Below are 16,443 nucleotides of genomic sequence, written 5' to 3' on the forward strand. Positions count from 1 at the left end.
TCAAAGCATCATTCCATATTTAAATATAATCTATTAAAATCTTATTTTATTTTATTTATCTAATTTTATCTCATCTTAAGTATATTATATGCTACATATTACTTTTCAAAATGTCCAGATTAATTAATTAGGAAAATCAAGAGGTTTAAGGTTTTTGTGAGATCCAATTTTTATAATTTATTAACGAAATTGTAAACTTTGTATTTAAACGCACCACTCATAAAGTGCCTTAGATCGAGAGTCACTATGGATCGGGTCCAAGTCTTAGCCTGAGTGCAAGCTTTAGTTCATAAAAATATTTTGAAATAAAATTACACAAGATGATTTAAATATGTATGTTATCTTTACTTACTAGTAATAAATGAGATTGTTAGTTAGTTGGTGTAATTTAGCTTTACCTTTTTTTAGATAAAGTTATGGGTGCAAAAGCACACCAAATTTCATAGGAAATCAAGCAACATTACAAAAGAACAACAAAAGGAAAGAAAAAAATACATTCAACAGTAAATTAACAAACTGCGAATACATAGAAAAGAGGAACAAATCCAGCCTTCCTAAGAAACTGCGACAACACCAACAATAGAGAATACACCAAGCAGAAGCAGTGAAACTACAACCTAAACCAATTCCAAAGGCACCAAATATCCAACCGTTGCCAAAATAAATTAGATGAGTCTGCAAAATAAAAATAGCTTCTGAATTGGAACAGTCTCAAACTTCTCATATTGTTTGATCTTTTCACTAAATCAATCTACACGAGGATGATAGATGAAGATATGGCCTCAACAAGGCCATTCTTTGAAGCCATAATAGATCAAAGCCTTCTTTGTTCCACCAAATCGAACCTAAAAAAACTGCAACAACCCCAACAATAGAGTAGTGTTGAAGGCTTATGCAGAAAAACAAGCCAAAGCTTGGAAGACAGCACAGAGCCTCCAACTACCAACAACATATGACTAGAGTAATCCAAAATCGTAATGGAAAAAGTACAAATTAACATCCAAAAGCAAGAAGCAAAAGTAGGAAAACCAAGACTATTGGAGCCAACACTAAACAGCCAGCCAAGCCTCCAACAACCAGAGCAATCCATAATAAAGCAACAATAGAAAAGAGCATTGTAAAGGTTTCTGATGGAGTCCACACCAAAACAACAACACATAGTTACTGTACAGAACAACCATGAAGACCCAAGAACAACTATAAGATGCTCACAGACAATCAACTCTTGACCTACTACAAACTAGACCAAACCCTCAACTGCAACATCAAGGGGAAAAACCCAACAGCTACCTAACAAACAACCACGAGCAGAAGCAAAGAAAGCTACAAAGAACAAATTAGTGGAATCTATAATTGGGTAAAATAAATCTATTCCTATAAAAGACATAGGAAATGAATTGCGGAACTGAATCCCACCAAGAGTAATGCCTCAAATTCACACCGAAATAGGCCAATTTATTAGCACAAGAGTTTTATTCTCTAAAAATATGAGACACCCGAAAATCCATATCAACAGTTAGTGAAATACAATTCAACCGTCCATTAAGAATTGTCCAAGGAACGATACCATAGGACTTGAAATAGTTGACAACAAGCACTAAATCACATTCTAGCTAAACCTTTTTCCAACCCAGCCTATGAGCAATTTCGATGGCCAAAATTACTGAAAGAATCTAAACAAAGAAAGCATTTTGAATTCCAAAGTAAACAACAAAACATCCAATAGTAGATCCCTTAATGTCCCTGAAGATACTATCACCACCTGCATGACCAAGGGCAGTGTGAGCAGCACTATTAGTGTTAGCTTTGACCCAACCCGAAAAAGAGGCCACCATTGAACCTCCGTGAATGAAGGGGCTTTCTTATAGTTGATTTTAACCTGAAAAAAACTTCAACATAGAAAAATCATTAACACAATTGTTAGCATACAACTTAGATAAATTCCCAATAATGGACGCCACCCCTTTGATTCTACCAAAAGCCTAATTGTGTCTGGTTCGCTTGTCTTGAAATCTAGCCTTATTCCCACGGTCCCAGATTATGTTAATTGTGAGGATAATGGCTGAGACCATAATTTCCTTAACTTGGGGGGCTAAGACTACTTTGACAGGCAGAAAAGATATTAAAGACCGAAGTATTATCCAAATGAGTGTTGTAAGTTGCAGATAAAATATTCCATAATTTAGTAGCAAAAGAGCAGGAAAAGAAAAGATCAGAGGAGGTTTCCTGCTTGTAGAAACAGAGACTACAAGCAGAGGCCAACATAGAACCTCTCCTTTGGAGGTTTTCATCCGTAGGCAGCTTATTATGGATTAAGCTTTTGTTTAGAAGGGTGGAGTTAGAGAAGAGATAAAAGATAGAGAAAGAAGTTGAAGAGAGGTGTGAAATTTCTCCCATTTGGTTGAGAGGGGAGAAAGAAGGGAGGATGGAAAAAAGTGGGTGGACCCACAAAATTTCTTTCTCTCCACTTAGAGAGAGAGTGAGAAGAGAAAGATAAACTTTACTCGGACAAGAATCTGTTGTTTCAAATCGTGTCTCAAACTATGTCTCAAAACATATCAATTGAAAATATAAATTAAAATTATAATTTAAAGTTGTAACATTTATTTTTAATTAATAATAAAATAACATTTTTATGTTTCTTTTCTTTATTTTAGAGATATTTTTGTAATTTGAATCATAACATCGTCACTCTCTTCTCATTTTCTATCCAACCAAACAAAAGAGAAAAAGAAGAAAATACTTCTTTCTATTCATTTTCTTTCATTTTTCTCTTATACCAAACATCACAAAAATCTACTTTATTTCTCCTCTTTCTCTTTCTCACATTTTTCTTTCTCATCTCTTTCTCTCTTCTTATTTTCTCTTTTCAACCAAATAAATCCTAAACGCCAGGTAGTGAAGGATTTTGAAGGAAGAATATTTTGAGATTTGACCCAACTACACCAACTCAGTTGAGAAGCATCTTTTAGAGAAACGATACCATCAGACTTGGGATCCCAAAACACTTGTCCTCTCTACTAAATCTTGGAATTAAGGTAGAGTAAATGTCAGCCTTTATACTAGGTCAGTGCTCTTATAAATAGGAAGGGATAACCCAAGTGGAAGAATGCATGAAATCCGCCACCGAGGCATAGAGTGTTGAATGTTCCTAGGATGACCCATAGCAACCACAATCAGATAATCAATCTAGTTGTCTGTCCAAAAAATAATAGAATTACCATTACCCAACATCCAAATTGATTTGGATATAGCTTCATCCATGCTAAATTTAACACAAACCCAAATTGAGGATTTAAAATATCTAGTGGAATATGTTAGAGACTACCCAATCCAGGTTGATAGTGAGCATCTATCAAGCCAACTTCAACATAGCAGTGTTATTCAAAACCTTGATAGACCTATCACCCATGCCACCCTTTTTAGACTTGCACACTTTTTGTCAAGCCACAATAGCCATTTTCCTAACATTTATGTCATCAGACCATATGAAGTTTCTAATACAGTTATCAATATGTTTTAATAGTTGAGAGGACCATACATAAGCTTGAAAACTATACATTAGCATGTTGTGGAAGATAGAGTTGACAAGCTAAACCCTCCCCAAGATAGATAGGCAAGATCCTTTTCACTTTGCCAAATTAGAAATAATCTTGTCAACAATAGGTTGAAGATGAATATGCTTAGGCTTACCCATAAACAAAGAAACTCCCAGGTAGGTAAAAGGAAGATTGCCATGATAGAAACTCAGGTAGAAGGTGATAATAACCACTCTTTTAGGAGAGAGCTTAGAGGAGGAGAAGAACTTACACTTGTTAAGGTTAACCTACTAGCTAGAGGTTGCCCATAATCCCTAAGGAAAGAGTTTAAGCCTAGAATATTCCTTTTTGACCCCTTGTAGAAAATAAGAATGTCATCAACAAAAAAAAAGACAAGACTAGCAACATTGAAGTTGCCAGGCCCATATATCAGAGACAAATTACTCTCCCTCACTAGCTTAGATATGCCCATACTGAGAACATCATCAAACAAACAAAACAGCAATGGAGACATAGGATCTCCTTGCCTGACACCCTTTCTACAATTGAAAGAACCCGTATTTGTTCGTTAACCGAATTAGACAATTTAGCCGAGTCCAAGATAACTTTGATCCAACTACAAAATGTAATTGAAACCAAAAGCAGCAATAGTGTCTAAAAGGATCACCCAATACAGAGTGTCAAAAACTTTTTTGATGTCCAATTTAATAGCTAGGTTTCCGCCCGTGATCTTATGATCTAAAAGATTGATATCCTCTGAATTAGAACAAATGCAATCCTTAATTTGATGACCTTTGATAAAACCTATTTGCTAAGAAGAAATGATGTTGGGGGTTATATCATCCATCATGGCAGCCAGGATCTTGGATAAGATTTTAAATTGAAAGTTGACAAGGACAATTGGTCTAAAATCTTTAATCTTATCAGCACCCAGAACCTTAGGGATGAAGATAACATTGTTAGAATTCAAATTTGAAAGCAACCAACCAGAGTTGAAGAATTAGTGCACGGGCGTGGAAAAATTAGCACCAATAATGTCCCAAATGTGATGATAAAAACTACTCCCGAGGAACCATCAAGCCTCGAGGAACCATCGTCATTCATAGAGAAAACAATCGCTTTAATTTCATCCAATGAGGGAAGGACAGTTAGTTGAGCATTATCCTCATTAGTCACAAGTTTGGCAACCACAATATCTATGAGATTGTTCGGGCAAGAACTATTAGGGGAAGCATAGAGCTCGATGAAATAACTAAAAAATGAGAAACAATTGCTAACCGATAAATTAGTTGTTATTTTTAACCAAACAGGTTGTTGCAAATAAGTATATAAGATTGTCGAATCCACATGGACTTGATATTATTTTGATTAGCAAACTAATTAAGTTTGGGTTTAAAAAGGTTTTGATTTAGTGAAAATATTAAAATTTGACTAATGTAAAAGTAAGCGATTTAAAGATATTAAGTTGAGAGATGAAGAACCTGAGATTAGATTTCACTATTTGTCCTCTAGTATTCAATAATGACATTCATATATGATTATTCCTATGATTTCCCCACCACCAGTTCTTATTTATTTATCAATTTCTTGACTAAACAAATCAAATGACTAAATAAACTAATTTTATATTCCTTGACAAATAATCATCTAATCATAATAATATGGATGTTAGAATGGCTAGTTCAATTAATCATATTCATAGGCATTAATATTACTAGTTGATATATTCTAGATCTAGTTTAAACATGGAAATTCTCATTGCTCATTTTTAAACTTTAGATCATGCATTGGGTGATCAAACCAAAATAAGTATTAAAAATAAGAATAATCAAGGAAAAACAATGGAATAATATTAAACAACTAAATAGTCATATTGGACACATCAAATTCAAATAATTACATCCAACCCCAAACAGAATAATTTAACTACTCATTCCCATGGAAGTTATAGCCATCTAGTTGATTGACATTCTTCTTCTTTCCAAGCTTCCTAGGGTGGTTGTTGTCTCAATCTTAATATTTTCTCCTCTAATGGTGTTTAGTGATGATTGATGATGATAAGTGATGATGGGTGATGCCTTCAACCCATAGCTACCCTCATATATATACTAATTTTCCACGTATTTTCCTTATCTTCAAATATTATGCTTAGAATTAGGTGGTTGAACCATTATCTTCAAAGATTGTGATTAGAATTAGGTGGTTGAATCATTATCTTCAAAGATCATGATTAGAATTAGGTAGTTGAATCATTATCTTCAAAGATTCTGATTAGCATGAGGGTCTCATTTGGCATCATTAGCTCCTTTTAATATCTAATCACCTAAAATATCATAAAAACACATGTCATAGAATTTGGTGCAAATATTTGACTCAACATATATTATCCTTATTATTTAAGGTAATTCCCGCACTTAACAGCAATATATTGTTGATCAGTTAGGACCGAGTCCCCATGTTTTATGAGAGTCATAACTTCCGTGGCTTGACGAATTTTAGCCACTTTGTGAAAGAACGCAATGTTTCTATCCCCATCGACATGCCATATGATTCTAAACTTTTTCCTCCAAAACGTTTCCTCTACTAACAAAGGTTGTAGAAACTCAGACTATGCCAAATCATCTTGATTAAATAGCTCCGCATCCAAACCATTTTAATCAAAAACGAGTTGGATGTTCTCCACAACAGTAACAGTGTTGGTGACTCTCAGATGAGAATCTCTAAAAATGAGTCAAAGAACTTAATTCACCTATCATAATGCTTAGCTTCTGGGATAGCACAAACATAGGGCAACCAAAGACACTCAAATTCCAAACCTCAGCCACATCTGCAGTTAGAATGATACAACCACATATTTTGGAATATGAAGGGAATTCTGATAGGATGAGCATGATTGGAGAATGAGAGTATCAGGGGATGATGATCAGATCTAGATCTAATCAACGTACCACAAACCACCTGCCCTCAATTTCTTAACCACACATCATTACAAATGCTCCTATCTAGTCTACTTTCATTATGAGCTTGGCCTATCCTTTTATTGGACCAAGTAAATTGAGCCCCATTAGTTGGAATATAGGTAAGGCTATGAGGATGATAAAAATCTTTGACTTCCTTACAAGAATTTCTAGAAGGAAGATGAAGGCCTCTAGGTTCATGAGAGCCCAAAACCGCATTGAAATCACCAATTATGCACCAAGGACCAGGATAAGCGTCCAACATGAAGCTCACCTCGTCCATAACTATCTTCTACCGATGAAGTTGGTGCAAGCATAAACCGAACATAAGTGAAAAGGTGATTATTATCAGAAATGGAAAGACATATTTGTTGATTAGAGTAGGATAATATAGAAGGATACATTTCCAGATGACAAATACCATAGAGATTGGGTTGGGAGCTAGTAACATTAGTACTTCATGTTAATATCTTTCTAAAAAAGAAACATGGACCGAATCATACAAGATTTTGGGTTCAGAAAGGAAAACCAAATCATGCTTATTAGCCATACAAATATTCTTCAACACAAGTCTGGTGTTGAAGTTTCCAAAAGCTCAACAATTCCAATAAAGGACTTCCATTGACAAGGGTTTTGAGAAGCACTCCTTTGGGTAAATGAGTTTTCTCCAAACTAGCTTTTCTCATTTTCTTCTTCTGAGATTTAGAGAGAGCCATTTTGAAATCCTCTGTCGTTTTTAGAACTAGTTCAGTTTCATCATTTGCATCTCCCCTAAAGCGACCTACTAGACTAAGATCCTTAATGACAGTATGGTTCTCTATTAATTCTTTGGGCTAATTGACGTAAAGTTGTTGAGTTTCATTCGGAGATTTATCCATCGTAGCGCTGCAACATTCATCAACACTTGAGGATTGATCATCCTCCTTGCTTTGACTCAGTGCATTTTCAAGGAAAACTTGTTCTAAAACAAGCAAATTTTGGAGATTCTGGTTATCAATAATGAGCAAATCCTTTTCCATAGTATCTTTAACAACCCGAGTTTCCTGAGCGGGATTCTTATTAGGGAGCTTAGGCAAGGACTTGCTAGGAACTTTGTCCTTAGAGACAACGTTTCTCATAAATTTCCTACAACTTTTATAGATATGGCCAATTGATTGGCATCCCGTACAGAGATCTCGAAGATTTTCATACTCAATTGACACAAAAAAGTGAATCCTTCACGTTCCACTAAGACTTGACAATGAAAATCAGACTTTAGGTCCACATCCACAATGAGTAGCATTATCTAGAGTTATAGGCGTACCAATACTGCCAACAATAGAGAATATGATTTTGGCACTCCAATATTCTTGGGGAAGGCCCAAAATATGAATCCAACATTGTGAATTGCTAATTTTTTTGTAGTGAAAGGTTGAAATCAGTGGTCAATAAGGATAATCGAAGGATATGTGGTTTTAAGCTCCATGAACCGATGACACATGCCGATCTTATATCCTCAACATAGGAGAAAGAAAAATCATAAAAACCTTACCCATAAAAATCATGTTCCACTACCCGATATTGCTCTATAGGGCGAAAATCTTGTCTTTCCGTTCCAAGAACTTGATATGAGTATCTCCCTTAGAGAAAATGATTATGCCATATAGGTGATTCTTACATCTACTTAAGCTAGCTTGATACTCTTCCTCTGGGATTTTCATAGCAATAACATCTTCTTTCAGACAAGTTTGAGGGAGTTGAGAGATTGGGATGTCACAACTACATTTCATCCTATGCAGTTGCACCAAGAGATGGAGATGAGTGATGTTGCGTTTTTAGGGGGATTGACGACTAAAAATCAAGGAAATCCCAAGAAATTAATGGCTTCACCATATACATTTGGGAAAGAGGAATTGAAAGCTAAAATCCTATCAAAGCCTTTTTCTCTGACATTTGGCTTTAACTACTGTTTTACCCTAAGTAAAAAAATATATTTTCAAGAAAATATCTATTATCATTTATGTTTATTTATATTTATACTATTAATAAATATGACTAAATAATTAGTTGGCATAATTTAATTTATTATATTTGACTCTTAAACATAATTTACATTTCCAACTTAAATCTTATTATTTATTTAAATGCAATTTATTATTATTAGTAATAATAAATTTTAACTATGTAATATTAAATTTATTAAATTAAAAATGTTGGTTGACTACTTATATAATATACATTTTCGGTTTAAACTAATAGTTAAGCACTTATGCTAGTTTGGATTCAAATGATAGAACAAATATTGTTATATATATTACCAAATGAATGATTTTAATCATATTTTCACTATTGATTTGTAATAAACTATATAATTTTATAATAAACAAACTTTATTTATTATTTATTTATAACACAGATGAGAAACCATCAAATACAAAAGAAGAACGAAAGAGCCAGATTTTCTCTCGTCTTCTCATTTTCACTGCTTAATATGAAGATCCACTCTTGTTAGATCTCATCTCAAATCGGTAAATTCGATCTCAACGCCGTCGTTCGCGGATCTCCGGCCACCACCTTTCGCTTCTTCACTCTCTCTTTCAAACACTTAACAGGTCCTTTCTCAATCTCTCTCACTTGCATAGAGCCTACTCGATCTATTTAAATTTAAAACTATATCTTAAGATTCCGCCTCCATTAATGTTCATTCTCATCTCGCCGTTTTTTCATCATCGGAAAACCTTGTGTGGTTGGGATTCTTTTCTCGATTTAATGTTTTCCCTGTTTTTGTTTTTAATTTCTGAGGCGGTGTTTGTATTTTATGCGAATTCTTTGAGATTTAACACTAATTTTTGTTTCACCTTTTTAAATACGAAATTTGGTGAAACCGATGTATAAAACCTTTCCTTTGTCTTATTGGGGTTTCATGAGCAAGGAAATTTATGGGCTTTGTTTATTTTCACGGATCGATAATCATGTAATGTGAATTATTATTTGATGCTTGTATAGTTGATTGAGTAAATTGTACTGAGTCTTATGTGTATTTTATGTTTATCCTTCATTGTCTTCAATTTAAGGTTCATTTTACTTTACATTGGAAATTACAAGTTAACTGTGGTTTTACTTTAGATTTGTATCATTTGAAAAAATGTTTACTATGTGAAAGTAAGTAGATGTTTGAATTTTGTGTATGTTGGTAGCAGAAATATGCCTTCCCAGAAGGTTGAAACAGGTCATCAAGACACGGTCCATGATGTTGCAATGGATTACTATGGTAAGCGGCTCGCTACTGCCTCATCCGATCACACAATTAAGATAATTGGGGTGAGCAATACGGCCTCTCAGCATCTGGCAACTCTGACTGGTCACCAAGGACCTGTTTGGCAGGTAGTATGGGCACACCCTAAATTTGGTTCTCTACTCGCTTCCTGTTCCTATGATGGACGTGTCATTATTTGGAAGGAGGGTAACCAAAATGAATGGACTCAAGCTCATGTCTTTGATGACCACAAGTCATCTGTAAATTCAGTCGCTTGGGCGCCTCATGAGCTGGGTCTTTGCTTGGCTTGTGGCTCGTCCGATGGGAACATTTCTGTTTTCACTGCAAGAGCAGATGGTGGCTGGGACACCACAAAAATTGACCAAGCTCACCCTGTTGGTGTCACTTCTGTGTCATGGGCGCCTTCAATGGCACCTGGGGCTCTTGTTGGTGCCGGCTTGCTTGATCCTGTACAGAAGCTGTGCTCTGGCGGTTGTGATAATACTGTGAAGGTATGGAAGCTGACCAATGGACTCTGGAAGATGGACTGTTTCCCTGCCCTTAATTTGCATTCAGATTGGGTTCGAGATGTAGCTTGGGCACCCAATTTGGGACTTCCTAAGTCGACCATTGCTAGTGCATCACAGGACGGTAAAGTAATTATATGGACTGTGGCCAAAGAGGGGGATCAATGGGAAGGCAAGGTTTTGAATGATTTCAAGACCCCAGTTTGGAGGGTCTCATGGTCATTGACCGGAAACATATTGGCTGTGGCTGATGGGAACAACAATGTGACATTATGGAAGGAAGCAGTAGATGGGGATTGGCAGCAGGTGACAACAGTAGAGCCATAGAGTCTGATTTTTCGCTTTTGAATTTGAAAGTTATGGTTAGAATTCTCATTTTAAAATGCAATTGACATCTTGTTTCTTTGCCTTACATACAGTTAAGTAATTGTGCTTCATAATGCCTTAGCTTCCTTCAACTTTGTGATCCATTGAACATTCTGTTGCAAGAAGTTGAATAGTTTGAGTTGTTTTTCTTTTATATATTAGAAGTTGCCTTTCAATTGTATAATGTGACACATGATTAGAATTTTGGATCTGCTTTCAGAGTTGCATAAATTTATGGCTGTTGAATTTAAATCTTGAATGCATGTGATTATAACCATTATGGCATATCTAAGCACTGATCTTTTATTTTACAATTTATAAAGTGAGTACTTCATAGCTATTTATGGGCTTTGGAACTGTCTGTTACTTTCATAACTGAATTTTATTTGTAGTATAAGAGTGATTTACTTGTAGGTTATGTATTGGTTTGGGACTTGGGGTTAAGTGGGGGAAATTTGAAGGAAGTAGCGTTTCCTTCAAAAAAGTTGTAAAGAAAGGAGTAATTTTTCAAGCAACACTGTTTTCTATCTTTCAGGAGTTAATCCCCCAAGTATCACTATGGGTTATGTTTGTTCCCTTCTTTCAAAATATCTGCCACCCACCAAGCAAAACTCCACCACCTACAATTCCTTCTTCATTCATCCCCACATCTTCCTTCATCTTGTTACTCAACAATGGCTCTCAACAATGAATGTATTAGGGAATAAGAATTAGTTGATAATGATTGGTTGTAAGCCAATTGTATCATTTAGGCCAAAGTTACACTAGAGCTACTTACCATTTTATCAATTAGTTTCCAAAAAATAGAAATGATCTGATAACACCGGTAAAAGAATGCACAAAAGAAGAAGTTTCGAACAAAATCGATCCAGAATCAATTGAATTTCGGATACTAATACCTCTTTATTGATTGCAAGATTAGAAGAAGACAATGAAGAACCCTAATTGATTCCCTGGATCAATTACACATTACAAGATTGATTCACTGAATCAATTCCCTTCCTACACAATACTTCAAAACTACCCACACTAACCCCCATCACTCCTATTTATAGAATTCTGATCCCCCTACCCACGACAGTTACCAAAATTGATCCAGGGTTTTATTCCCCTACTGCCATGTGGACTATTGGCTGCCACGTGACCTCCTCCAGTACACCCTTGTGATGGGTGGTCTCCCCCGCACCCTATCAATACCCCCTCCTAGAAGAACCAACTTGCCCTCAAGGGCAAATTGAGGAAAAGCCTCTTGCATTTGCGCCGCCGACTCCCAAGAATTCTCACACTCCGGCAAATCCTCCCACTATACCAACAATTCAACATTCCCACTCTGATCAACCCGATGTTGTAAGATTTTCGCCGGTTACACCTTCAACTCCAACTCCTCAGACAACATCATCGGAAGGGGTTGAGGTTGTTGAGCCGGTTTCAAAGCCCTTTTCAACAAAGAAACATGGAACACAAGATGAACTCGTATATGATCCGACAATGCCAACTGGTAAGCCACTGGCCCAATGCACTCCAAAATCCGATACGGCCCATAGAACTTAGCTGACAATTTGGCTGAGGGTCTTGAAGCTAGAGTCTTCAACCTATACGGTTGAAGTTTCAAGAACACCCAATCTCCCACCTCAAATTCAACCTCACGCCTATATTTATCTGCCTGAACCTTCATCAAATCTTGGGCACGTAACAGATTCTACCTCAACTCTTGAATGACCTCATCTCGGGCAACCAAGAGCTGATTTACTTCCTCAACCTTCGACGTAAAAGTACACCCCTTAATCAAAATTGGAGGATCCCTCCCATATAAGGCTTTGAAAGGAGTCATACTTGCAGAAACGTTGTAAGTAGTGTTAAACCAAAACTCAGCCCATGAAAGCCATTCTACCCATTTCTTTGGCTTAGGCTCCACAAATCATAAGAGGTATGTTTCCAAACTGTGATTCACCACCTCAGTTTGCCCATCCGTTTGAGGATGGTAAGCAGTGTTGTACTTCAAACGAGTACCTGCCAACCGGAACAACTCCTGCCAGAATTGGCTCAAAAAGACCTGATCACGATCCAAAACTATCGATGTCGGGAACCTATGTAGCTTCACCACTTCTTTAACAAACACGGAAGCTACATCCTTAGCCGAATAGGGATGGCCAAGGGGATAAAAATGGGCGTACTTTGTGAGCCGGTCCACCACTACCAAAATGGTATCCTTGCCATTAGACCGCAGCAATCTGGATATGAAATCCATGGAAATGTCCTGCCATACCTGAGTAGGAATAGATAGTGGCTGCAAAACCCCTCTCGGTGCTAGAGTGGCATACTTTTGGCGTTGACAAACATTACACCCTCGTCATATTGCTTCACATAATCACGCATGCCGTCTCAATAAAAGAAACTCGAAACCCGCTTATATGTGCGGAAGAACCCCGAGTGACCCCCGACTACACTATCATGGCACTCGCCTAGAATCAGAGGTAACTTGTCAAACGTCTTGGGCAATACCAACCTCCCCTTATACAGCAAACGCCACGCCTGAAATTGGAACCCCAGATGAGAATCTGGATTTTCTGCCAAATCCTGGATTACCCTCCTCCACTTAGGTTCCTGCTGAACCTCTTGGAACCACCCCTCGGCATCTCCAACATTAATCACTAAGAGTGCTGAATAATAGGCCTTCCTCGATAACGCATCAGCCACAAAATTTTCCTTTCCGGGTTTGAACTGAATCTCAAAATCCAAACCAATGAGCTTTACTGCCCATTTAAACTGTTTCGCACTGAAAAGCCTCTGATATGTAAGGAATTTCAAACTCCTTTGGTCTGTTTTAATGACAAAGTGGCGGCCCATCAGGTAGTGCTTCCACTTCTACACGGCTTGAACCAACGCCATCAATTCTCGCTCATAAACCGACTTCAACTGAGATGTCGTTGACAACCCTTTACTCCAAAAAGGTAAAGGGCGACCTTCTTGCATCAACACCGCCCCAATCCCCTTACTGGGAGCATCGGTTTCCAACACAAAGGTCTTCGTGAAGTCTAGCACGGCCAACATCGGTAGATTGACCATGGCTGCCTTGAGAGTCTGAAAGGCCATAGTGGCATCTTCGGTCCACACGAAGTTATCATTTTTCAATAAATCTGTGAAAGGCTTGGCAATTCTCCCATATCCTTGTACAAACCTACGGTAATAACCTCATAGGCCCAGAAATCCCCTTAAACTCTTTAAATCACGGGGTATAGGCCAAGAAGTCATAGTGGCCACTTTAGACTCATCCGACGCCACTCCAGAATGAGAGATAATGTGGCCCAAATATTCTAAACTAGGCTTAGCAAAACTGCATTTTTTCTTGTTGACCTTCAGCGAATTGACTTGCAAAGCGATCAAAACCTCCCTCATCTGCTTCTCATGAGACTCCTCATTCGGATTATACACCAAAATATCAATGAAGAAGACCAATGCAAATCGTCGCAAATAGGGTCGTAACACCTCATTCATGAGGGCCCAGAAGGTCGAAGGTGCATAGTGAGACCAAAAGGCATCACAACAAACTCATAATTACCTTCATGGGTTCTGAAAGCAGTTTTCTCCACATCTTCACTCCGCATCAGAATATGATGATACCCCGATTTCAAGTCCAATTTGGTGAAGACAGTGGCTCCTCCAATCTCATCCAACAACTCCTCAATAATCGGAATAGGGAATTTGTTCGGTATGGTCACCTTATTTAAGGCTCTATAATCCACATAGAACCTCCATCCCCCATCTTTTTTCTTCACCAAAATGACTGGACTGGAATAAGGACTGATGATATGATGAATAACCCCAGACTCTAACATTTCCCTAACCAGGCCTTCGATCTCTGTTTTCTGATTGTGTGGATATTTGTACGGTCTAACATTGGGGATGGCTGCCCCCTCAATCAAATGTATGGCACAATCCTGCCTTCGGACTGGTGGCAAGACGGTAGGATCCGTGAATAACTCATCAAAGTCTTCGAGCAACTGCAACATTCGGACCGAAGTGCTCTCAACCCCCTCCCCTTTTTGACTTAATGATTCGCACTGCATGATTAACCCCTCAACTTCGGCCCGGAGTACCTGCAACAATGTTCCATATGGAAGTTCAGTTTTAGCCAAGGCTGGATTACCAGTGATGCGGATCAAATTCTGCCCTTGTCTGACCGTGAGCTCTAGTTTACCAAAATCAGTTTGGACCTCACCCAATCCAGATAACCAATCTAATCCCAACACCAGATCAACCCTTTGAGAGTGAAGAGATAAAAATCTTGGACCACCTCCAAATTTTGTATCTGGAAAGACAATTGGGCGCATTTCCCCCTACACTTCACCTTATATCCGTCTCCTACCTTCACCATATAAGAAGGAGTATCCTAAACCACCAGATTTAACTCTCTCACCACCTCATTGGCTATGAAGTTATAAGAAGCCCCACAATCAATGAGCACAACAATAGCCCTTCCCCTCAATACCCCTTCTACCTTCCAAGACCTTGTCGTGGTAAAGCCCGACATGGAACACAAGGATAACCGCAAATCTTGGACCAAGTCCACGGCTTCTTCCCCTACACCTTCTTCCTCATCATCTGCCTCCCTAATAAGCATTTGGAATTGCCTATATGTACATCGGTGGTCTCTAGTGTAAGACTCATCACATCTAAAACATAGCACTTTGTCACGCCGATCTTTAACTTCAGACTGGTTAAATGTTTGAATTCTCCTCCTCTTGGCCGAACACCCTCACTTTTTTATTCTTCATGTATGATAAATGCTCCTAACTTAATTATAATTTTGATTTCACCTGGGCCCCTCCAAGATTACCCATCTTCTCTACATGACTCTAGACATATGAAAGGATATAGTACTGATACATGCACTCTTATCAACAAGGCAAGGAAAGCACATTATGTCAAGTTTTATTGGAATCCCACGTGTGGTATGGTGTATTTATCGAAGGAAGAGGCTATTAAGGTGGGTGAGTCCAACTATAACCTTTTCATTCAAAATCTTTATGATTCAATTATCGGGGGAAACTATTCTAAGTGGAAACTTGATATCCAAACCAATCTTGACCATGAAGAAATTTTGCCCCTGCATCCTATTGGTTACTTGGTCTTGAAAATGACCAACTTGCATTTATACTATTATGATTATAGTGATATTCCGCTACCAATATTTGGGACAAACAAAAAGGAATCTGAAGTGGTTCTCAGCCATTCCACCATAGAGTCCAACCTTGAGGACACAGTTGATTTTAAAAGGGTCGGTAATGATAAGATGTATGCTAATGCTATGATGTTTGTTATGGGGGTCATTAGAAATGAGATACGATAGAATATTTTAGTTTATTATTTAGACTTAATTAAATATTGATATTACATGAATACTTCTACAATGTTCTATTTTGAGATGGTGACATTTGTGTGATCATCATCATGTTAGGATTTCTTTAAATAATATTTTGTTTATCCAGAATGAATAAATCAATGAAATATGAATTTTATCTTTTAGTTTTATCACTTTTCTTGATTGCACTCAATCATCCTTCTTACTCTAGCCCAAGCTTATCATTAGCCCGATGAGCAATTGGATGTGAGCAATGGTTTCTTAAATGGTTCACTATCTGGGGAGGCATACATGGAGGATTCTCTTGGTTTTCAATATCCTAATAAGGGCATGTGAAAATTTCATAAAATAAGGACTAAGGTGGTGATTTGAGAAACTTAAGGGGTCGCTTATTTCACTTGAATTGGTTAACAGTGGGTATGATAATTCTCTTTGTTCACAGCTCCTCCACCCACAG

The 16,443-nt window shown here is 37.4% G+C and overlaps 1 protein-coding gene across 1 annotated transcript; it reads left to right on the forward strand.

The window, feature by feature from the left end:
- Positions 8,893–10,876, forward strand: LOC109344352 (protein transport protein SEC13 homolog A). The gene is made up of 2 exons (XM_019583099.1): positions 8,893–9,087; positions 9,676–10,876. The coding sequence occupies exon 2, from the start codon at positions 9,680–9,682 to the stop codon at positions 10,583–10,585; it is 906 nt and encodes a 301-aa protein (XP_019438644.1). The 5' UTR covers positions 8,893–9,087; positions 9,676–9,679; the 3' UTR covers positions 10,586–10,876.

This window comes from Lupinus angustifolius, chromosome LG03 (assembly GCF_001865875.1).
Source record: "Lupinus angustifolius cultivar Tanjil chromosome LG03, LupAngTanjil_v1.0, whole genome shotgun sequence".
Taxonomy (NCBI): Eukaryota; Viridiplantae; Streptophyta; class Magnoliopsida; order Fabales; family Fabaceae; genus Lupinus; species Lupinus angustifolius.

Coding starts and splice junctions, on each gene's coding strand:
- LOC109344352 (XM_019583099.1), top strand. CDS start 9,680: ATGCCTTCCCAGAAGGTTGAAACAGGTCATCAAGACACGGTCCATGAT.